A 25543-nucleotide genomic window follows, 5' to 3' on the forward strand; every position below is an offset into this window, starting at 1 on the left:
TTGTTAGCCTGTATTGTTTATGTGACAAATGTATAATTTTTTTCATTATTGAAATATTTGAAGTAGTTTTTGCATACCTTTAAGAGTCCCAGGGGCCCTCCACCCCCCAATTAAGAGCAGTTGGAGATCTTATTTTGGAGTAGGATGTGTAAAGGTGTTAACAGTAAAGATGATGCTTACTGGCTTCCTCCTAGCATATATTTTCCTCTTGATTCTCTTAGAGCATTGTATCCTTTTCCTTAGGATAACGGGTTGTGGTATAACTGATGCATCCACTTTCTGTATAATGCATGCCTGCCATGCTCCAGGGACTCCCCACTAGATTTGGGGGGTTCAAAGAGTAAATACCATGTAATCCCTGTCTTTGAAGAGCTTATGCTAGTGTAAGAGGGAGACAGCATTGCTCTCTGAGTATAGTAGTAAGGTCTTAGTCACAGTGAGATGACTGGTGGTGGTCAAAGGAACCTTAGCAGAGGACACAGGTCTAGCGATTACAGGATAGGCTGTGGAATCTGGTAGTTCTGGTTTTGAATCCCAGTTCTGCTGTCAGAGAATCATATGATTTAGGGCAAATTAAATCACTTCCTTAACAATATTTTTCTCATCTGTAAAATACCTACTTTCTAACTTTGTAAAGATTTGATAAAAAAATGGAAAGGGCCGAAACCGGTTTGGCTCAGTGGATGGAGCGTCGTCCTGCGGACTGAAAGGTCCCGGGTTCGATTCCGGTCTAGGGCATGTACTTGGGTTGTGGGCACATCCCCAGTGGGAGATGTGCGGGAGGCAGCTGATCGATGTTTTTAACTCTCTATCTCTCTCCCTTCCTCTCTGTAAAAAATCAATAAAAAAAAAAAAAGAAAATGGAAAGGACTCAGCAGCACATGGTAGGTACATACAGCTGCTCACTAAGTCAAAGCTGCAGTTGTTGTTACTACTGCTGTTCCTGCTGCTGCGGCTGGGACTCTTACCTTTAAGGGTGTGTAGGGTTAGCTAGATAGAGAAAGGCAGAGGAGAATGGGCTTTCTAGAGACAGGAAAGAGGGTAACAGAAGACATGGTGACCAAGGACATTTGAGGAATAAAGTAATAGTAACTACTTTAAAGATTATATTGAAATGAAAATACATCATACATGAATAGTAAAGCACATAAGCACTCACAAGTGGAGTCTGTTTTTAATCCACTTTATCCCCTGTGTAATCCCTTTTTTACACATTTGGGTTCTTTTTGCATTTCTCACTCTCTATGGTTTCCTTCCCTGATTTCTTTTCTACTTGATGTGTTACTTCAAGATGTGTCGGACATCTTTCAGAGTTTAGTGGTCTGTTCTCACTTCTCTGATCTTTTCTGTTGGAGAACTAGAAGCTCTTCCGGCTTCCTCTGTCCCTGTGACACAGATGACTTTCAGATGTGTCAGTTGCCCCGACGACCTCTTTCCTAGGTTCCTCTCAATGAGATCTCATTGGCCTCCTAAAATTTCTACGTGACACATCCACCTACCTTTCCATAATGGTTTCATTTGTTCAGTTTCAGAAAATACTGGAAGGGGACTGATCTACATTTGTCAGATCTTTACTTTGGCAAGCAGTGATATTTAAGAAAATAAACTCCCATGTACTACATTTCATACAGAAAAGAACATTTTAACCTAAAAGTTTAGAAAGATGGTAATCTTAGAATTTAAAAATATGTAGTTTTAAAACTAATGTAGTGAGTACTTCATTAATTTTCTTTTTGCTTCAGATTAATGAAAATGTAATAGATAATAAACACTGCTTTGGAGTAAGCCTTATTATGTCTTGACATTGATCTGTCAAAATTTGACTTTGATCATATTTTCCAGTGCTTAAAATGGCTCACCACTGCCTAACAGAAAGAAAAAAAAATCCTAATTTCTTAGGCCTTTACAATTTGATTCCAGCTCTCTTTTCTAGTCTGTCCTCTCGTCATATTTCTCTTTTATCAACTTTAAAAAAATTGAAATAGTGTTGTTTGGATTGGACCCGGATTCAAATCTGACCCTGTCATTAGCTGTTTGGTCTCCACAGGTTACTGTAAGGAGAAGGAGGAAAGCAGCCCTGGCCCCGAGAGCTGCGCGGGGCTGGCAGCTCGGCCTCGGTGATGCTGCTGGCTAGCCCGGCGCTTAGAGCCGGTTCTTGGTGTTCCGTTGAAAACAACTTCATTGACCGTCAGCATCAGAAAAGGCCATTCTGTGACCACGGTGGGTCAAGGCAAAAAATGTCCATGCCATCATCATGCCTGAACACAAACAAAACATGGTCATTGTCCAAGGCACAACATTTCCAGCGTCCTCCTCCCCAGACAAACATCAGTTAGGGTTTCTGCTTTATCAATTCCAGCTTTATCTTCCTTCTAGGGAGCCTTCCTATAGAGATGTGTTGAGAAACCCAGTCATAGCATTGTCTCGGCTTTCTGACATCCCCAAGGAACACCCAAAATCTCTCACCCAAAATCACCTAGCCAAGTTCCAAATCCTAAGTAAGTCAGTTCTAATACCCCCTTACTGAGTCACCCCACAGTTTCCCATGGTGTGTGTTCCTAATAAACCCAACTTGTGCAACTGGTGTGGGGATGGAAGGTTTTGACAGTAATTACTTTGAGCCTTATTTTTTTTCTCATATGGAAACCAGGAGTAACACCATCTGTTCTGCAGAGTTATGATGAAGATTAGATGGGAAAATGGAAAGCACATATAGTCCTTGCACTTTGTAGATACTCAACAAAAGCTTGTTTCTTGTCCTCTTGTAAAGTGGTCTGCTGTGATCTCTTGAACAGGGCTCCTTGTTTTAACCCTTTCTTACCCATGAGTGCCCTGTTCTCCTCCTTCAAGACTACGTCCAGATACCTTCTATTCTGTGAAACCTTTACATCTTTTAATGCTCTCTTCTGTCTCTGACCTTCAGATATTATTGTTTTCTCCATTGACTTGACTGTTCATCGTACTCTACCTTGCGGCATCTTTGTACTTACCTTTTATTATTGAATTCTTGATTTTTCATATGCTTATGCCTTGTTTGTTCAATTAAAATGTTCTTTAAGAATGAGGGCTTGGTTAAATAAGAGCCTTTGAAACCAGTCAGTTACTTTATAGGGACTAATTTCTTCACATTTGTTATAGTATCTTGTACTCAGAAAATGCTTTAAACATGATCAAAGTAAAACAGAAGGGAGAGTATATATCATTCTTTTACCTCTGAATATCGTGATATTGTGAAATTTGCCTAAACCAGATACTTGGTTCAAAACTTTTTGCATCTTTTTTCCTAGCTAACACAATGGTGGGCGAAGAGATGTCTCTAAGAAAACGGCTGTCAAAGTCCAGTGACGATCCTGAAGAAAAGGAAGACCAGGGAAGCCCTGCAAAGCAGGCCCCAGAGACACCTAGTAATGGTGAGGCTTTTAATTTTTTTTTTTTAGGTGAATTAATGAAAGAGAGCAAATTCATGTTCTAGAACACCGAGCCATCTCTTTAGCTCTCTTTATTATACATGGATATGCTGACAGGCACTGCAAATATGCAGAAGGGAAAACTATACTGAGAATGTAAAGGAACACCAATTTAATTGTCAGTCACAGCCACCATAGATACTAATGGTGACACAGCACATCTCATAGAGGTGAGTTTTATTGATGTAAATGGAGTTTGCAATGTATACTTTAATGTAGGATTTATATTACATAGTGTTTCATGTAATGATAAATTAGAAAAACAAACTCTTAATTAATTCAGTGAATATTTTTTGGGTATCTACTATGTTTTAGACACCATTCATCCATTTATTCATTTTTTTTAATTGTTTTATTGCTTAAAGTATTATAAAGGGTATTACATATGTATCCCTTTTTCCCCCGCCCTTGACAATCCCCTGGCCTCCCCTACCCCCCAGTGTCTTATTTCCATTGGTTATGCTTATATGCATGCATATAAGTCCTTCGGTTGATCTCTTGCTCCCCTACTGTCCCCGGCCTTCCTGCTGCAGTTTGACAATCTGTTTGAGGCAGCTCTGCCTCTGTATCTATTTTTGTTCATAAGTTTATAATGGTCTTTATTATCCATGAATGAGTGAGATCATGTGGTATTTTTCCTTCATTGACTGGCTTATTTCACTTAGCATAATGCTCTCCAGTTCCATCCATGCCATTGCAAATGGTATGAGTTCCTTCTTTTTTACAGCAGCGTAGTATTCCATCGTGTAGATGTACCACAGTTTTCTAATCCATTCATCTACTGATGGGCACTTAGGCTGTTTCCAGATTTTAGCTATGGTGAATTGTGCTGCTATGAACATAGGGGTGCATATATCCTTTCTGATTGGTGTTTCTGGTTTCTTGGGATATATTCCTAGAAGTGGGATCACTGGATCAAATGGGAGTTCCATTTTTAACTTTTTGAGGAAACTCCGTACTGTCTTCCATAGTGGCTGCACCAGTCTGCATTCCCACCAGCAGTGCACAAGTGTTCCTTTTTCTCCACATCCTCTCCAGCACTTGTCGTTTGTTGATTTGCTGATGATAGCCAGTCTGACAGGTGTGAGATGGTACCTCATTGTTGTTTTGATTTGCATCTCTCTCGGATGATTAGTGACTTTGAACATGTTTTCATATGTCTCTTGGCTTTCTGAATGTCCTCTTTTGAAAGGTGTCTATTTAGGTCCTTTGCCCATTTTTTGATTGGATTGTTTATCTTCTTTTTGTTAAGTTGTATGAGTTCCCTATAAATTTTGGAGATTAGGCCCTTATCAGATATGACATTGGCAAATATGTTTTCCCACGCAGTGGGCTTTCTTGTTTTGTTGATGGTTTCTTTTGCTGTGCAGAAGCTTTTTATTTTGATGTAGTCCCATTTGTTCATTTTCTCTTTAGTTTCAAGTGCCCTAGGAGCTGTATCAGTGAAGAAATTGCTTCGGCATATGTCTGAGATTTTGTTGCCTTTGGATTCTTCTAGTATTTTTATGGTTTCCCGTCGTATATTTAAGTCCTTTATCCATTTTGAGTTTATTTTTGTGTATGGTGTAAGTTGGTGGTCTAGTTTCATTTTCTTGCATATATCTGTCCAATTTTCCCAACACCGTTTATTGAAGAGACTATCTTGACTCCATTGTATGTTCTTGCCTCCTTTGTCAAATATTAATTGAGCATATTGGTTTGGGCTGATCATTTATTCATTTCTTCAGCCACCTAACCTACCAATGATTGGTGCCCTGCTAGGAGCTGAGGCTTACAGCAGTGATCAGTCCTCATGGAGCTCTGAGTTAAATGAATAAGAAACCCTCCCTCTGCAATTAACATAATTGGATTTTTATGAATAACTGCTACTAATTACTCTCTTAATATAGTTGTAATGAGCCTGAAAGTAATAATCAGGATAACTAACCTAGTTCACTACCGGGCTATAAATCTTGGGAGAGGTAGAGAGATTAGGAAGTTTTATTCTTATATCCAAGTCTGTTTAGCACACGAATACAAAGATAAGTATGACATAGTACTTGCTAAGGTCAAGTTTATACTTAAGATTGATAGCTCCAACTTATATGTCATTTATTGCCTCAGGCTATTTATTTTTGCAATGACATTTGTGTAGGTTTCATTTCAACATGGATTTGAAAGTTTGAGGCTTGTTTGGTTAACAAATAGAAGTGAAACTTTGAGACAAGTTGTCTGGCACCATGAACTTCTTAAATAAAGAAACATTCTTTTGCTTTTCCTACTTAAATTTAATTGTAAATAATAGCAGCTGAATCCCCAAAATGTTTCAGCTTACATTTGCATAATGAAGTGTATTGATTGCTGAACTCTTAGTTAGCTACTTACAAAATATTCATATTGCATATGGGCTAGTTTTATTGTGATATAAAATGGGAAATTTGAGCCAACATTGGGTAGAAACATTCCCCTTTCATGATTTAGGGACTGGGTGATAATCCATTTTGTTTGTCTTAGAGACAGAAAAATTACTTTTTATTGAAACTTGTCTATCACCAGATACAATTTTCTCTTTATGTCCCAATTTAAAAATGTGTTTAAATTACTCTAATTCTACATATTTTCAGTACTCCTCATTGTTTAGTTTAGTAAGTTTCAACTATTCCAAGTTTTAGATATTAAAAATTGAATTTTTAAGCTTACTAGTAAATTAAGTATGACCTCCTTCTTGGATTAATGTTAAGTAATGCTCATCTGAAAATAGATTGTGTTTCTCTAGTTATTTAAATATTTGGTCACTTTGGGGAATAAGCAGGTGGGTAAAATGTAGCCTTTAAGTTTTAAGGACTTAAAAGACACCATGCTACGCCAGACTGGGTGGCCCACCAACCAGGACCCAGAACATCTGCACCACCCGGTAGCTTATTAGAAACATCCCACCTCACATTTACTGAATAAAATTTCATTTTAATATTCTCAGGCGATTCATATGCAGGTTAAAGTTAGAGACATGCATCTTACTGGCAGAATACCTAGATAGATAGATAGATAGATAGATAGATAATATCTGAACATAAAGAACATATTTTGTAACATATTTTATATGTCTTTCAGGCTTTTGTAACATATTTTGAAAATCCCTTGGCAAAAAAATGAAAAAAAAAAACCCACCCAGTTATTTTGTAATCTTGCACCTTCATCCAATATATGCATCTAATCATAAAACTGACCAGTCCACATAGATCCTTTATCTACTGAATAGGTTGAGGGTACATTCCCTTCCTCCCCCCTTGGTATAAAGGCAAAAGCATGTTTGTTTTAGAAAAAGCAGATAAGCAAAAGTCCAAATGGTTGTGATTTTTTCCTTGCATACATTCCTAGAAATTGTTTTTAGGTCAAAGGGAATGCATATTATAAGATTATTTTGGTAGAGATTGCCAGATTGCCCTCTGGAAATATTGCACTCCCAGTGGCAATATGGGAGTACCTGTTACTTCAAACTTTTTTCAGTCGTTGATGATGTAACCTTTTGAGTAAATTACATGGTATTCTGAGAAATGAAAAATTTCACTAACTTGAAAAATGCTTTGTGAAATGAGAGGTAACATAGTTACCAGCAGAAATAAAGTTACTGAGCATTAATTAATACTTTTTATAGCTTTTAAGGTCAAAAGAAGGAGATTGAATGTTTTAGCTCATTAAAGGAAGATTAGTCAAAAGAAATGGAAGATATTAGCTGATACTTTCTTTGACAGCTTTTTAAACTTTAAAAAAAAAGAATTATGCTAAAAAATCAGCCCATAAAGGTTTCACATTTTAAGAGAGCCTACAAAATATTGTCAGTGATTATTGTTTTCTGTGGTGAAATGTATTTGAGGCAAATTTGTCTTCTAGAGAGTTGCTAAAAAAATCATTTGGGGCCCTTGCCAGTTTGGCTCAGTGGCTAGAGCGTCAGCCTGCGGACTCAAGGGTCCCAGGTTCGATTCCGGTCAGGGGCATGTACCTTGGTTGTGGGCACATCCCCAGTAGGGGGTGTGCAGGAGGCAGCTGATCGATGTTTCTCTCTCATCAATGTTTCAAACTCTCTATCCCTCTCCCTTCCTCTCTGTAAAAAATCAATAAAAATATATAAAAACAAACAAAAAAACCCACAAAAGCTTCTTTAAAAAAAAAAATCATTTGGGTACAATTTTGCCCAGGCATAACGGGTACATTCAGTTTTAAATAATGGGGTATGAGGTACAACTTGACTATTTTGAAAGAAAGTCTATGATATGTTTTGCTTCTAATGAGATATTCTTTCCGATTTTATCTCCACGTGTTGCCAAGACCCGGGGCAGGAATATAACCATAAATTGTAACAATTTTCTAATGGGGAAAATATTAGTACAGTTCACTTTATGACAGTTTTTAAAGGTGTAGTTGCAAGAAATATGTATGGATAAAATGTTTGAGGAAAGAGCTTGTAGTTTTTAATCTTTTCATTGTTCTATCAAGAACATTGTTGGCCCTGGCTGGGTAGGTAACTCATTTGGTTAGAGTGTTGTCCTGATATGCCAAGGTTTGATCTCTGGTCAGGACACATAAAAGAAGCAACTATTGAATGCATTAATAAGTGGAACAACAAATCAGTATTCTCTCTCTCTCCTTAAAATCAATAATAAAACAAAGAACATTCTGGAATCTAATTTTAATAACTTTATCAAAAGTTAAATGTTGGAATTCTAGGCACTTAGAATAAGAATTGTCTTAGCTGTCATTTGATTATGCCCTTACATGCAACACATGCATCTCAGATTAAAGCCTGGTACTGCCTTCAGGTTAATCTAGTGTCCTTAAGCACCTTTGATCTATGTGTGTATAAGGCAGTGTGCCAAGTTTGCTAATAGTTCAGATAAATACGATACGAAAACAGAACGCAGTCCTATGTTATAAATAGGAGTTAAGTAAATTATAGTAACTAAATGGAATAGGAGACCAATAGGGTGAGGGTAGGTACCTTGCTTTAGAACGGAAGGAAGTCTCACAGAAGTAGAATTTGGCCTTTGAGCAAGAGACTGGGAGAGAGTTTTCAGGCCAGAAGATAGGAGTTCGCAAAGGCATGGAGTTTAAGACAATATAGATTATGTGTATGGTGTTTTGTTTACTTTTAGAGAGGATTGCTGGGGGCAGGGGGAGTAGTACAGATGGATTTGTGTTTTGTTTTCATAGATAAAAAGACAAAATTGGAAAGGCCAGGAGGAAGTGAGAAGGTAGGGCTTGAAGTCTTAACTGAGTGTGTAGTCATGACCGACTGCCTACATAGTGGATGACGTATAGCCTGTCAGTGCTTAGATTTCCTCTTGCAGAACAAAGGAGGGCAAGTGTGAAAGCACTGTTTGCAATATGATATTAAGCAAAACATATCATAGGCTCATTAAGGTATTATTTTATCTTCTCCTTGATGGTGCTGTAGCTCTCTGTCCCAGATCCTTAGGTAGCTTTACAGTTCTCTGCTATATACATAATAAATCAACTAAGAATTAAAATCTACATGAGATCTTTTTGTTTGTTTGTTTTTTTACATGAAATATTTTAATATTTCTACCAGACATTCTCTCTTTGGATTTAAAAATAGGATCATATGATGTTATAAAAGTTTAGTGATACTAAGGCTAATTCTCTTACTGTATATACAGGGGTGGGCAAAAGTAGGTGTACAGTTATTTGTATGGAAAGAGACACACAGGTTATGATTATTGCAATAGTTTTATTAACTCTGTTTTGCATACTCACAACTATAAACCTACTTTTGCTCACCCCTGTGTGGATAACCCACACAGTTGATACAGGTGTGTGATAAAAGAAAAATAAACCAAAGTTAACTCTGATTGAGTAATATAGTTCCTGGATTTATTTTGATTACAGAATAGAAATCTGTTTTTAGCTTTGAAAAAGTTATAGGCCAATTGTGATTGGTATTTCCATTTATTGCTTTTGTAGATTATTCACATTATCCCTTTAAAATCTCAGTTTGTTGTCCTCATGCTAAATACTGGGGCTATTTTCTCTTCATAGTCCTTATTCAAGAAATGCAAGATATTTTGGTTTCATTAAAAAAAATGCTGAAGTATGCTTATAAATCTTTAAATTTAAAGTAATATATACTCATTTAAAAATGCAGGCATCATAGAAAGTCATTAAGTAATAATTCTCCTTAAGTAGTCATGTTTTGTTTCTTTCCCTACGTGTGGCATTGTGTTTGGAATATTTTCTGCAGTTTGCTTTTTCTAAACTTAGTAAGTCTTAGACATCTTTTTATTCAGGATATGTATATAAGTGTTATTCTTTTAAAAGTATCTGTGTAGTATTTCTGTTGCACAAATGCTTGGTAATTTATTTAACTTATTTTTATGGATGGGCATTTAAGTTATTTCCAGGGTTTCAGTATTATAATAGTGCTGTACAGAATATCCTTGAAACAGTATCATTGCTTACTTGTGCTAGTGTACTTGTAGGATACATTCTTAAAAGTGAAATCGCTGAGTCAAAGAGTTTTTGCATTTAAAATTAAGATATTACTAAATTTACTTCTCAAAATGTTACACCACTTTACATTCCCATCTATATTATTGCCCCATACTCTTGCCAATGTGTCTTCACCAATTTTTTTTTAAACTTGCAATTTATGGGAGTAAAACACATAGCATAAATTTGTCCTCATAAATTATAAGTGAGGTAGAGAACTTTTAAAATATACTTACTGACTATATATTTCTTTCTTTAAAAGCTCTGTTCATGTCCTTTGCCCATTTTTGTTCCCTATCTGGTGGCTATTATTTTTCTTTTCTTTTTTTTTAAAGAGCTCTTCTCTACTAAGGAAGTTAATCCTCTGATTATTATGTACTGTGAATATTTTTTAGCTTGTTACATGTTTTTTGACTTTGCTTATGGTGTGCCTTGCCACATTTAGTTTTTATCAATCACATATTTTATTGCTTTTAGATTCCTTGTCATGTTATACATCATCTGAGATTATGAAAAAGGAAGACAAATTTTTTACTTAGGTTTTTCGGATTCAAATATTTGATCCATTTGAAATTTTATCTTTAATAATAAGTGTTAGAGGTCTCTAGTATAGTTTTTCAAAATGGCTAGCTAAGTTGTTTCAATGTTATCTATTAACTCTTCTGTATGACTATTTGTATACTGACCCTGTTTCTAGTTTAGAATCCATTTTTTTAAATATATTTTATTTATTTTTTTACAGAGAAGAAGGGAGAGGGAATAGAGAGTTAGAAACATCGATCAGCTGCCTTCTGCATACCCCCTGCTGGGGATGTGCCTGCAACCAAGGTACATGTCCTTGACCGGAATCGAACCTGGGACCCTTGAGTCCGCAGGCCGACCGGAATCGAACCTGGGACCCTTGAGTCCGCAGGCCGACGCTCCATCCACTGAGCCAAACCGGTCAGGGCAGAATCCATTTCCTTATGGTCACACAGACATGTGATTAGTTGAGATTTTTAGAAGGTTTTTGAGGTCAGTGGAGCAATAAAAGGTGATAGACTAGAACCATTTTATCTCCCTTTTTTGTTTTAAAGATAGATAAATATCTTTCAAGGAATAGTTCTAAATCCAATAGCTCTTTATCTGGACATAAAAGTACCTTTCCATGTGACTCTTAGATTACTGATATCTCTGGAGGGCAAGGCGAGACTGGGATGACCTTCTAAGGCAGCAATTTTCAACATTTTTTCATACCACAGCACAAATTAAGTAATTACTAAAATTCTTGCAGCACACCAAAAATACATTTTTTGCTGGATCTGACAAAAAATAGATATAATTTTTATTCTTTCACACTGGATGGTTACTGTTGTGTTGGCTTTTTTTTTTTTTTAATTTGACAATTTAAGGGAAAAGAGGTCAGTACCTCTGACCAAATAGTCAGATATTGAATGTTTTAGAAATTCTTGCAGCATACTGGTTAAAAATCTCTGTTCTAAGGCATACTTATTGAGAGTTTTTAAGAAAATGGTTAGGATTTTAAAATGAGTTTGAACTTCTAGGCAATAAAAACCTGTTAGTGCCTCCGCACTAGCTAATTCTGTACTTGCTACAAGGAGACAAAGAATATGTTTGTTAAAATAACTGAAACGAAGAAATGGTTATTAGTCACTGCTGAGTACTCTTTAGTCATCTTTAGGAATTTAGTCACTACAGGCCTTGATTGTTTTTATTTTTAACCTTTTTATGATGCACAATGCATGACTAGGGCACAGAGACCCCTAGTTTTACTTCTTTGCTCAGTTACTTACTGGCTATGTGACTTGTGGTCAAGTTTTTTAATTTCTTTGATTCTTAGTTTCTTCATTTTTTAAAATAGACGTGAAACCAACTCTTTTGCTTATCTACTGGGTTGTTATAAAGAATAAATGAGATGATGCGTGATAAATGGTTCATAAATGTTGGCATTTGTAGCAGGTTTAATGAGGATGAAGATTTAGAAATTTGGGCTCCATAGTAACCTCTGAAGGAGAAGAGCTGCAGAAATAGGTTGGGAATGAATAGCTAGTGAGAAAGGGAAGATGGGAAGTGTAAACCACTTTGCTAGTGTGATCAGAGAATTGCACGGGTGGAATTTCTTTGTTGCTAGTGGGAGTAGGGTTCTTGGGATGCTGCTGGAATAAGAATTTCCAGAGGCCCCCCACGGGAGGATGAGATGTGGTAGAAAGCTTTATTTGTGTGGAGTTATAGCCCTTGGTTTCTAGAGTCCCGATTTCCTTGAACCAGTCCTGGAAACAGTGCAGTGCAGCTGGGGACCCAGCAGAGCTGAAAGCAAAGCCATTCTATGATTTCTTCAAGAATTATTCAAAAAAATTTTAACGAGAGCTTATTTTATATATATATATTTGATTTCAGAGAGGAAGGGAGAGAGAGATAGAAACATCAATGTTGAGAAAGAGAATCATTGATCAGCTGCCTCCTGCATGCCCCACACTGGGGATCAAGCCTGCAACCCCGGCATGTGTCCTGACCGGGAAACTAACTGTGACGTACTGGTTCATAGGTCGATGCTCAATCACTGAGCCATGCCAGCTGGGTAATACTTATGTGTTTTTGATTATGGCCATCCTAGTGCATAGGAAGTGAAATTTCACTGTGGTTTTGATTTGCATTTCCCTGATGACCAGTGATGTTGAACATCTTTTCAAGTTGTATTGACCATTTCTATATCTTTCTTGGAAAAGGGTCTGATCAGATACATTGCCTATATTTAAATTGGATTATTTGTCTTTATATTTGAGTTGTAAGGATTCTTTATATATTGTGGCTGCAAGATCCTGATTATATTTTCAAGTCCGCCCCCCCCGCCCCCATTTTGTGACTTGTCTTTTTATTTTCTTGATAGTGTCCTGTCTTTTGCAGCAAAAAAAAAAAAAAAAAAAAAAAAAAATGTTTTTTTAAAGATGTTAAAGTCCAATTTATCTATTTTTTAATGTTGCTTGCGCATTTTATTAGTTACAGTTGCAGGATCCACTCAGAGAATCTAATTTCCCATGCTGTCAGAATTGTATCTTATTGCATTATATGATTAATATATAGTTGTAATTACTGTGTATACGTATAGTAGTTTTGGTTTTTCTACATAGCATTTTTATATATAAATTTCCTTCTGTTTATATTACTCGTGCTTCATTTTCAAGAGCTGTCATGCTTTGTGGTAGTACTGTAGTTTACTTAGTCATCCTTTCTGTTTGTTTGGTTTTCAACTTCATGATTTAAATAGTGCTGGTAAAAAGAAAAAATTGTGCTGGTATCCATCAACTTAAAAGCTACTTTTTTTTCCTTAGGCCGGGTTGACATAAAAGAGTTAATTGCAAAGAAGAAACAGTTGACAGCAGAGGCAGAGGTAAGTAACTCCCTCGTCCAGAAACAAAAATGTAGAGTGTGCTCTGGCTGGTTTTGCTCAGTGGATAGAGCGTCAGCCTGCGGGCTGAAGGGTCCTAGGTTCGATTTCCGTCAAGGGCATATGCCCAGGTTATGGGCTTGATCCCCAGTAGGGGGCCTGCAGGAGGCAGCCAGTCAATGATTCTCATCATTGATGTTTCTGTCTCACTCTCACTCTTCCTTTCTCTCTGAAAAAAAAAAGAGTGTTAGGGTAAAGAGTTTTGTTTAGTAAATTTTTAATGATAAAGTCTTTAAAGAATTATTTATCTTTCTTATCAGTTAACATTGTCTGTCCTTCTGTGGAGCAGGAGCATAGGTCTGCTACCTTGTCATTCTATATAAGAACCAGGTTGCTCTTTTCTATCCCATCCGACGCTGTCATTTTTCTGACTTTGACCAGCAAAACTTGGTTTTAGTGAAGCATGTTAAAGTTGAATTTCTATATGACTATCTGTAGGTATTTTGTGAAAGTAGCAAGGTTCATAGAAATCACAGGCTTCCAGTAAATGATCCATCTGAATCCAGAAGCAGATTCCCTGTTAGGGATGTAGGGAAAATATCAATTCAAAAACAACCAAGTGGAGCCATTTCAAGCTGGGCAAGCAGTCTGTAAATCAGAATTGAGCAGTTTCCTCAGGGAATTCTGGAGGACAAAGAACAGTTTTAAAAAATACTGTGTGTGCGTGAATGTAAGTTGACTTCAAGGCAGCCTCCCCTTTTTCTGAGATTACTTTAAGAATTTATTGCCGAAACCGGTTTGGCTCAGTGGATGGAGCGTCGGCCTGCGGACTGAAAGGTCCCGGGTTCGATTCCGGTCAAGGGCATGTGCCTGGGTTGCGGGCACTTCCCCAGTGGGGGATGTGCAGGAGGCAACTGATCGATGTTCCTCTCTCATCGATGTTTCTAACTCTCTTATCTCTCTCCCTCTCTGTGGAAAATCAATAAAATATATTTAAAAAAAAAAAAGAATTTATTGGCCAACATGAATATCTGAATATCCAATGCTGTAGATGAAATAGCCCTGTTCTTATCTATTAATTTAGTTACATGTGCATGCATGTACATATGCACTTATTTAGAATAACAAATTTAGAAATTTTTATTTTTTAGCATCATATTTATATGGGGTTCTTGGACCCAGTTCTAACATGGGAGTGTAGGTTCCCTCCATGCTAACAAGCGCTTCTTGGGTGCCAGTAAGGGTGTCTCAAGAATTCAACTAAATTCTGATACTGTCTACCTGGAGATAAAAATCAAATTCTGCAGGTAAAGGACTCAATTCCACAAGACTGCCCTCCCTTCCAGATGCTGGAAGCAAGCTCAGGTTACTTGTGCTTCTGACATCTGGCTGTGGATTGGAAGTTCCAAACCTCCCCTGCAACTCAGAATGCCAGTCTCAAGTCCAGGTTGTCTCCTGTACTTCTGACCCACTGACTATAAATCAGAGGTTCCCTGGGTCTGATAAATTTGCTAGAATGAGGGACAGAATGCAGGAAAACTGGTTTACTACTAGATTACCAATTCATTAAAAAGATAGGAATCAACAGCCAGATGAAGAGATACGGGGCGAGGTCCTGAACAAAGGAATATCTGTCCTTAGGGTGCTCGGGGCCTGGCAGGTGGAAGCAGTCTGATTCCCTAGCATGTAGGGCTCACAAGCTGGCTTCCTGAGTTTTTATGGAGGTAGTGATGGGACTGAAAGTTCCAAGCCTCTAATCACAGGGTTGGTTCTCGTGGCAACCCAGTTGTCACTCATCTTTATTGGACAATTTTCCCCTAATCTCTAAAGTGAGACTATTGGACTAGCTGTCTCTGAGGTCCCCTTTAGCAGTAACATTCTGCGTCATAATTGTGTAGCTAACTTACACTTCAGCTCCTAATTCACTGTTTCCTGTTGTAAAGGGAACGGGTAGTCTGTAGATCTTATTGGGCAGCTCTTCCAGCTCCACAGAACTAGAGTTGTTAGATAAAATATGGTCTGCCTAATTAAATTTGAATTTCAGGTAAACAGCAAGTAGTTTTCTAGTCATCATGCAGTGCTCGAGACAGACTGGAAAGGTTATTTGCTGTTTATCAAATTGAAATGGGTGTTCCTATATTTGTAGTTGCTAAAACTGGCAACCTACAAAAATCCTGAAAATTTATATATAGACATAGAGGAGCTCATAGTAAGGAAAGCAGTGAAGAAGATTGTCAAATACAGAGCTTTTTAGTCTGAAGGGAAGAGGAATGAAAGAGATTATGACATTAATGGGTTGAAACTAGTGGGTTCAACTGATTGAATCTCTGAAGACCACTTCTAGGTCTAAATACTTTCATAAAAAAATTTTAAGTACTTAATTTAAAAAAATATGGTGCTATTGGGATTATGCAACATTGTGTAACCCTGAGCCACGACCTTGTGAAATCCTTAGAATTGTGTTGTAACAAAACTTGAAAGACCTCGGAACAGTTCAAGGAAAATACAAATGATTTAAGTCCCAACCAACTTATGTTAATAGATGAATTAGCTTTGTTTTAACATTGTGTTATTTCCTTTTGGTTGCAAATAACAGAAAATTACTTTGGCTTAAATTTAAGCATATTTGATATTAATGTATCTTGTAGAATCCTGGGAGAAGTTGGACATCCAGGCTTTGGGAAGGGAAATGATTTTAAGGATTTTTAATTGAGATATTCCTGAATTTTTCAGTTAATGAGATTTCCAGTCACTCTCTCCAAGCTCAGAGTTTCAGATTTATGAGAGAGAGAATTGGATTTTGGCGAGAAGGGCAGGACCCATATAGTACAGCTCTGGCCTGGACCCTGGATGACTGTTCTCACCTTGAGCACAGGTTCCAGAGAAAAGTGAATATGTTGAGAAGGGTAAGGGAAGTGTCTTTACTATCAATATTTGTAGAACTTTTATTAATGTACACAATTTCATAGAGGAAATGTTAGCATAATATGAAAATTGAACGGATGAAAAATTACTTCCTCTTTCTACTTCTTAAAAATACATATTTGTTGCAACATATTTCATTTGCTTCTTATATAGCATTTCAAGTACTACTGTTTTTTACATCGTTACCTCATGCGATTGCCCAACCACTAAAAGAGCAAACTGTAATGAGTAAGACGTAGATGAGGACTTCCCTTCATGGTTTGTCACTTGTTCAAAGAACGTCTTCTAAAAAGAGGTTTTTGGATAGTGCCAGTCTATTTCTCTTATGAAAAAAATTGATTTTAGAGGGTGGGGGAGAGAGAGAAACATCAATGTGAGAGAGAAATATCAATTGGTTGTCTCCTGTACATCCCTCAACCAGGGATCAAACCCACAATCTAGGTGTGTGACCTGATCAGGAATCGAACCCACAACCTTTTTGGTGTACAGGGTGATGCTCCAACGAACTGAGCCACCCAGCCAGGGCCAGAGTATACATTTTTACTGTGTATTTCTTTCTCTCATCTTACTTAAAAAAAATTTTTTTTATGCCTCTGTGCCTTTGAAAGGGTTATTTTTGTCTATCCATAAATGCCCCTGTTTTTTTCTCTTTTTAAGATTTATTCCAAAATAACCTCTGTTTGGACCCCTTTTAGGATAGTTATCTTCCTAAAATGCAAGTCTGAACATGTGTATAACCGTATGCTTAAAACATTGGTTTCCACTTGCCCTTAGGATGCATTGAAAATTCTTAAAAAGGCTTAAGTGACCTAGTCCCCTAGACCCTGTTTGTCTGTGTTCATCTCTGGTCACTCGTGCGTCTGTGCCTTCACTGTATGTTCCAACCAGAAGTTCTTTGCCTCGAAGTGGTTGTTCCCCATTCTTAGAATCTTAAGTTGTGCACTTCTGCTGCTTACTTAAAAAAATGAGGTTTCTTTGAGCTCTAAAATACAGTGATTCTATTTAATAAATTACCTGTGCACCTGCTTTTTTAGTTTCTAGTTAACTGCCTGTCTTCCATTGTTCTTCTGTCCATCTGTTGTCATGATGAGACAGTCCATGGGTTGGGTGAAATTAATATTAGAGATGAGATTGGGGAGAAAAGCAAAGTAGAAAGCCTGTTACTTTCAGCTTCCTTTCCAGGTTACTGATATTAGACATTACTTAGACTTATTGTGATCACATTCTCGAGTTCTAATTGAAGCCAGTTCCATGCTACTGGAAGGCTCAGAAGAAGGCAGAGTGGAGCGTTTCTTCTACTGTGTTTTTCTGTATTCCCTCTTTATTCTCACCAGCACTGTATTTGAGAGATGAAAGGAGGAGGCTAAAGAAATTTAATGGTGTCTCGGAAGCATTCTTTCTTGTATCCCACTAGCAGCAGCTTCTATCAACTGTAGTTCCTCAGAGAAGGAAGGCATTGAAATGTGGTGGATTTAAGTAGCTACCTTTTAATAGTAATAGCCCGAAATGACAGAATTGGCTTACCTGCAGTTTTTATTGTGCATTGTTTTGTTTCTGTCTTAAGAGGCTAGCTCTGACTGAGTGGGAAGGGGTTGGAGCTATACATACCTACAGAGTGATAACTATGTCAGGTACTGTGCTGTGCGCTTTTGCATGTTATTTTTGTTTTGGGCTTTTTAAAAAAGCTCACACAACAGTTTAGCAAGTTAGATGGTATTTATCTCAGTTTTGCTCAGAAAAGTGAAATAGCCTGCCTGAGGTCACAAAACAAGTGGTAGAGGTAGAATTTGAACCCAGGTCTCCCTGGCTGAAAGCTCATACCTTTTTTACTACTTTATTATTAGCACTAAAGACATCTTTTGCTTTACTAGTTCAAGTATAGATTTATGTGCTACTCACATATAAATTTTATTTCAGGAATAAAAGACATGAATTAATATTAAAATAGGGACTTTTTTAGCTCAGCATACCCAAGCAGTGTTCTGATAAGTCAGAGGTTGGAGTCAGAGTTTCTGAAAGTTACAAGGAGACCTAACACTTGTTTCCACCTTTTACTAGCCCTCATGCTATTGAGATGCCTGTGATTTTGATTTTGATTTCTTATTTGGTTCTCCTATCCCTCTGAACTGTTCTTTGTGGCATTCACTACACCATTAACAATTTATGCCTTCGTTGATATAGACAGTGAGCTGTGTGAGAGCAGGCTGTGTGTATCTTGTTCACCACCATAGGTGCTGAATAATAGAAGTAGTCCTTGTTATCCAAATCTGTTTGGTCCCTGACTTCAGATAGTGAGTTGGGATAACCAGGGATACCCTTATTCATCAGATGACTGTAAAAGAAGAAAAGGTGGGAGTTCTAGAGTATGAGGGGAAAGGGAAGGAATAGGAGGAAAGAGACAAGAAAAGGGTGCAATTGACAAGAAGGATGAAGATAAGGAGATTGCTGTAGGTTTTCTTACTACGTGACTTGAAGTTTCATGTGCTTTGAAATGTATGGTAAAGGCTTATTTGTGGGCAGTTAGTAAATAAGGCACAAGACCTTGTGCCATAAGGAGTTGACTACTCTATTCAACTTGAGTTGGGTGGAATAGGACCTGATTTTAGCAGTTTGTACTGACACTTACAGAACATTCGTTATGGTGTTTTTTTTTCATGCTATGGTCTACTTAACCCAATACTTAAAATGGGAAAAGAGACTGGTTCCAAAGTATGAGGAAGCCTGCTGAAAGAAATAGCTTGCCTTTCTCAAGATTCCAGCTCCTTTTTTACTGTTGAGTAAAATATCAGTGGGCTGATTGATATGAATAAAGGGTAAAGCTGAGTAAATATCAATAGACAGATTGATGTGAGTCAGGGGTAAAGTGTTAAGACCTTACACGGTTTAGACCCCCTTCTATACTCCCCCCTTCTCTCCTGATCTCACTTCTTATCACTCTTTTGCTTAAGTACTGCTTCTTGCTATTTATGGAACATGCCAAGGGTGTTCCCACTTCAGGGCTTTTTATATTAAAAATAAAACCAAAACCAACAAAAACAGTAGCCCTAGCCGGTTTGGCTCAGTGGATAGAGCATCAGCCTGCGGACTGAAGAGTCCCAGGTTCGATTCTGGTCAAGGTCACATGCCCAGGCTGTGGGCCCGATCCCCAGTAGCGGGTGTGCAGGAGGCAGCCGATCAATGATTCTCTCTCATCATTGATATTTCTTTCTCTCTCTCCCTCTTCCTTCCTCTCTGAAATCAATATAATATATATATATATATTTTTTTTTTTAAATAGATTGTTGCTTTTTAAAAAGAAAGGAAGGAAAAGGGGAGGGAGGGGAGGGGGGGAGTGGGAGAGGAAGAGTACTCTGCCTAGTATTTTTCCACAGATATAGACTAACTTTTGCCCTTTAAACTTTCAAGTCTTCTCATATGTTATCTAATCTTTAGGTTTTCCCTGATTTCTCTGTGAAAAATAAGACCCCACCACCACCACCCCTCTGCTTTATTTCTTTGCATCACACCATCTGGCATACTATATGTCCTGTAATTTCCATTAGCACAGGGACTAGATTTTGTTTATTGTTGTATATCTCCAGAGCCCAGAACAGTACCCAGTACCCAGAACTTAGTGGAATGAATGATTTCTTTCCCTTTTAGTGTATTTCTACATGGGACATTTTTGTAGTTGAAAAAAAAAAATCCCCTCTATTTGTTAACCGGTCCAATTCTAGAAATTAAATGAGAAAAGAACTTTATTTCTTAATGTCATTTTGGTGGGAGGGGGCATGTTTCTTTTTGGTCAGGGAAACATCCTATTGAAAAATTTCAAATGAAGATAGACATTTAATTGAAATGGAACAAGCAAAAGGAACAAATAAAGTACTTATTAGATAACCTTAATATGGGAAAATAATTTTATAAAAACTATTTTTTCTTCCAGGGAACATACTTTTATATTTTGTCCTTAAAATCAGCCTACATCATTCATATTTTCTGTTTTGGCTTATACTTTCCTATTTCTCTGCTTTTTATCACACTGTCTTCTTCTGCCACTTTTCACTTAAAATTAAGTCCTATTGCTTCATCAAGGTTCCAGCTTAAAAAGACATTTCTAATCGTCTCATCCTTGTTTCTTTGTTTGCTGGACTACTATATATTCTTTGAGTCTTCATTGATGGTTATATTGCTCTGGCCACACTCTTCTGTGTACTGTACTTCCCATCTCCATCAGCTGTCTTGTGAAAGGTGACATCTTAGTGTAGTCTCACTACTTGGGCCCCACAAGGTATTTGGGAACGGTGGGAGACAGTTTAAAAAGCCTTCATATGTAGTTCCATTGGTATACTGATATCTTTACTTTTAAAAATATATATATTTTTTATTTCGGAGAGGAAGGGAGAGGGAGAGAGAGATAGAAAGATCAATGATGAGAGAGAATCGTTGATTGGCTGCCTCCTGCACGCCCCCTACTGGGGATCGAGCCCGAAACCCGGGCATGTGTCCTGACCAGGGATCAAACTGTGACCTCCTGGTTTATAGGTTGATGCTCAGCCACTGAGCGACACTGGCCGGACATCTTTACTTTACTTTTATAAAGGACATGGTCAAACTCTAGAACCTGGAAAATGCTACTTCAGATATTTTAGGTTTAGTCTAAATAATTTAATTAAAGGAAAGAGTGTTTTTTAAATTGAAGAATTAGAAAATAACACTTTGTTTACTTTTATGTAGATGGGTCCTGCCAGTTTAAAAATACTGATATTTATAATTTGAGCATTCACAGTAGGTGACCTATTATAATCTGAAGAAATATTTGTTTGTTTCATACTTTTCAAAAACTGGATGTTAAAAATAGTCTGGACCAAAATGTGTAACAATTTTACATTACAAAAATATGTGTTAGGGTTAGGTAAACATATAACTATGGAATTAGGAATAAATATTGTCATATAAATGTCTGTAATGTACAGAAGTGACATAATCTAAAATATAAATAGCAGGTACTTGGATGTAGGGGTTGCTTGAGAAGAAAGGGAACTTAAAATTTTATAATACTGATCTTTATTGTTGTTTTCAAGATAAAAATTTGAAGTCAAACCTCAGAAGGAAGGTAGGGGAGGGTGGAGGTAAGGGGGAGAGATCAACCAATGGATACAGACACCAGAGGGGTGAGGGCATGAGTGGGGAGGTAGGGGGGCAATGCGGGGATAAGGACACATATGTAATACCTTAATCGATGTCATTTTTATCATTTCTGTTATTTTGTTTTTATTATTTATAGTTCATTTAGTCGAAGATTATCTTGATTTATGCTTAAAATGGTATAAATTTTTTTAAAGACATGAATTGTTTGGTTTTTTTTGTAGCCATTTCTGAAACTACAGGTCAGCTATAGTAATCATTTTTCTGCTTTTATTCCTATGAAGTCACTTAAAATGGATTTCTTTGATCCAGCTCTGTTTAAGAGAACACTTTAGAAAAATGTTAATATCCCATAAGCATGTGTTCTAATGTTTTCCTTTATTTGTTTTAAAATTCTAGGAATTGAAGCCATATTTTATGAAGGAAGTTGGCACTCACTTTGATGATTTTGTGACCAATCTCATTGAAAAGTCAGTCTCATTAGACAGTGGTGGGTGTGCGCTCACATCCTTTTCTGTTCTTGGAGCGAACAACCATAGAGCTAAGTAAGTATGAGTATTACATTCTTTTAATGCAGACATCTGCTCTAGTGTAGCTCAGCGGTTACAATGTGGACTGTGGTAAAAATGCCTGGATGCACACCTGGCACCACTTTTCGTTAGCTGTGTGTTGCCTTGGGCGTATTATTTAACCACTGGAAGGGTGGGTTCTTTCATCTTAATTGGCTTATAACAAATGTGCATCCTTCATTTAAGACTATACTGACACTGACACTTGAGTGCTTTCCATTTAAACCAAACACTGACCCTGTGGATAGGTAGTGTAATTATCTGCTTAGTACAGATTAGGAAACCAGCACAGAGTGAGCAGTTAATTGTCTGGGATTCCGCAGTGGGGATTTGAACCCAGAGTCCATGCTCTTCGCCCCATCGTTACACTGCCTCTGTCTCGTATTCTCTGCGATGCTTGTTATAAAGTACAGTGCATTGGTATCTATTTTTCTGATCGGTCGGTCATCCAGAGCATGGAGGGAAGGCTCTCAAAGGCCAGTGTGTGCTAATTTGCCATTCTGTGCTTTCCTTGGTTTTTCCTCTGTGGTCTCTGTCAGTCCCTCCTTTTCTGAAGGACAGGTTGAACCAGGAATAGTCAGCGGAAGTGCCGGCGGTACTGCAGAAAGCCGTAGAGCAGGTGATCATGCTAGATGTTAACAGATTTTAATAACTGGGGCAGCCTTTAAGATGAGGAGGCTGTTGGGGATTGTCGGGTTACTTTGACATTACAGAGGACATCGTAGATAACAGTGCATCTTCGAGAACAGACCAGTAACAATAGTGAACTGGAGTAAGGATGGCTGGGGGCCTGTCTGTGACCTTAGGGATGTTTAGGAGAAGGAAGAGTGGTTGTCTGTGTGGTGTCAGGAACTAGTGCTGCCTTAGTGAGGTGTGCCTAACTCCTCTTCCTCCCTAACCAGATAGGCGTGTATTTGCCTCATAGCAGTGCTCAGAAGCGGTGTATGAGACAACATGCATAAACTCCGACTCACAGGACCTGGGTCCTAGTGAGATGGCAGTTAATTAATTTTACTTGCTATAGTTGGTTATCTTCCTCTTATTCTTAGGCTTAAATTTCTTAAAATATTTGAAGTACTTACATTTTGTTTTACTTTTTGCTCTTTCCCAGAGATCTGAGAGCACCTCCAGAACATGGAAAGATTTTTGTTATAAGGCGATCTCTCTTAGAGTAAGTATTTTAAGTGCTTTTGTTAATTATAAGTTTAAATAAAAAAAAATACACACAACTATTCTGATTGTTGGAATCACTGCTTAATCTATGAATGTTTAAAGAGTTTGTCCTATATTCATATAAATCGTTTGTTTTGATACTGCTCTTTGTACATTTGCTGTGTCTTGCTCTTTCTTTCTGATCCCCTGGCTCTGCATCTAGTTTCAAAGGAGGAGCTAGAAATCAGAATGGTTATCCGTCTTTGATAAATTTCTTCAATTTGTGCTGCAGAGAACTGGTTACCCAAAGAGCTAGGATAGAGTTTTCTATTTAGGGAAACTACTTCAAGAGAGTTTTGGTGTTGCTGCCTTTTTGGTATATAATTTTTTATTTATTTATTTTAAAATATATTTTATTGATTTTTTACAGAGAGGAAGGGAGAGGGATAGAGAGTTAGAAACATCGATGAGAGAGAAACATCGATCAGTTGCCTCCTGCACACCCCCCACTGGGGATGTGCCCGCAACCAAGGTACAGGCCCTTGACCGGAATCGAACCTGGGACCCTTGAGTCCGCAGGCCGACGCTCTATCCACTGAGCCAAACCGGTCAGGGCAGTATATAATTTTTTAACCTCTTCTTTGGCTATCCAGATTAAACACATGATAGATTTCTCAGATTTACTTATTTTAAAACCCTGATTGTATGGATCTTATGAAAAAACACACACATCAGGCAAGGTAAATTAATTGTGGTGACATCATTTGTGAACTGAAAAGTAAAGGTGCACTTTGAGTATGTAATTAATATTTCTTTTGTAATGTTCTCGGAGACCATTCATTCATTCATTCACTCATTCATTAGAATACTTCTGTAATTTAACCTGCACTAGTTTAGGTCGCCTGAAATAGTTGGGCTGGTGAACCTTAGGTATGGATGTGCTTTTCTTTTAAAAATGCATCATATGCTTATCAAAATATATTTTCTATGTGCCAAATTGATCCATATTACTTAATTTTGATTAGAAGGCCAAAGTTTTCTAAATATCTAATGTAGAGTACCACTTCAGTGTTATGTTGTTTGAAGAGATTTATCTTTTAAAATCTCTATCTGGGGGAAATGCAGGCTTTCCATGTAAAAGAGAAATTAAAGAAATATTTCGAACATTATAATTAAGATTTTTAGTGATAGTATTCTATATATGAAAAATAAAATTAAAATACATATTTTTTATTTATTTATTTATTTTTTAACCTTCTGGTAAAATACATATTTTTAAATCAAGGAAACAAAATACATATTTTATGGCTCAGGTGAGTTTTATTAGAATTGAAACTCCTTAACCCAGACATTTAATAGTATTTTAGATGCCTCAAAAAGTTAGGAGATTAGCATACATCTTTCCATAAACAAAGCTAAAACACTTGTTTTAATCAAATATAAAAAGTCCTTAGTTAGAAAAAGTCATCTAGAAAATAATTGGTGTGTTTTAAAAGAAAAGTAACCCGAGTCGAGAGTGGAATGTAAGACTAGGATGTTTTGAAAAAGTTTTTAGCCTTTGAAATAGCTTCTGTATTCCCTGTTTTCATGAATGGCCTTTTGCCTACATTAGAAGACAGTCACCTCTGTAGGTTTTTAAGAATGCACACCATTTGTTCTAAATGTTTGATATCCATGCTGTTTTCTAGGAAGCACTGTTATCTTATCAGAAAGAGACTTGTCCTAAGCTCTTCCAATAATTTTTACTTTGGTCATGCCACTTACTGTCTCTACTTCAGGTTTAATATCCTGTGATTACTGTTTGAGATCTTTTTGGGGGTGGATTAAGTATTTCTGGACTGCTTTAAAGTCTTTAATATATGACATTTTAAAAGCAGATATAGTTTATTCATTTTATTTGTTTGAACTACATTTACAGTGAGCTGTTCGAGGTGGACCACATCAGAACAATATATCACATGTTTATTGCCCTCCTCATTCTCTTTATCCTCAGCACACTTGTGGTAGATTACATTGACGAAGGAAGGTAAGACAAGAAAAAGGATGGTTGGCTAATTAATTGGCTCATAGGATGTTGGGAGTTTTCATTCTATATAAATTTTGGTAGAGGGTGATTTGGTTAAATTTGCTTCAGAAAATTCCAAAGTAGCTGGTTCGAGGTTGAGATTTCTGCCTCTTAAAAAGTACAATACAACTAAGAAGAAGATTAGAAATTTCATTACTTTTATTTTTCTAAATGGTCTATTTAAATAGACTATAATTGGTAGTTTCTAGGTAATTTTCCTAAATGGGAGAATTTTGTATATATGATCTATCAATTTTCCTGTTATGGTATGCATTTCAGGTCAGTACTAAAAATAAGTAGCTTATTGGAATTTCACATTTGAAAAACGTATTTTTAATATGAAAATCAAATTGTAACTTTCAAAATGACA

The 25543-nt window shown here is 37.1% G+C and overlaps 1 protein-coding gene across 1 annotated transcript in view; it reads left to right on the forward strand.

Annotated features, from left to right (window-relative positions):
- Positions 1-25543, forward strand: part of SOAT1 (sterol O-acyltransferase 1) — a 45457-nt gene that overhangs the window by 9211 nt on the left and 10703 nt on the right. The window contains exons 2-6 of the mRNA XM_081112304.1: positions 3288-3410; positions 13280-13338; positions 21787-21932; positions 23068-23127; positions 25027-25134. Of these exons, the coding sequence (XP_080968430.1) occupies positions 3296-3410; positions 13280-13338; positions 21787-21932; positions 23068-23127; positions 25027-25134 (488 nt within the window). The 5' untranslated portion in view covers positions 3288-3295. The remainder of the gene's footprint in view (positions 1-3287; positions 3411-13279; positions 13339-21786; positions 21933-23067; positions 23128-25026; positions 25135-25543) is intronic.

Source organism: Myotis nattereri (genome assembly GCF_964212035.1).
Source record: "Myotis nattereri genome assembly, chromosome: 18".
Lineage (NCBI taxonomy): Eukaryota > Metazoa > Chordata > Mammalia > Chiroptera > Vespertilionidae > Myotis > Myotis nattereri.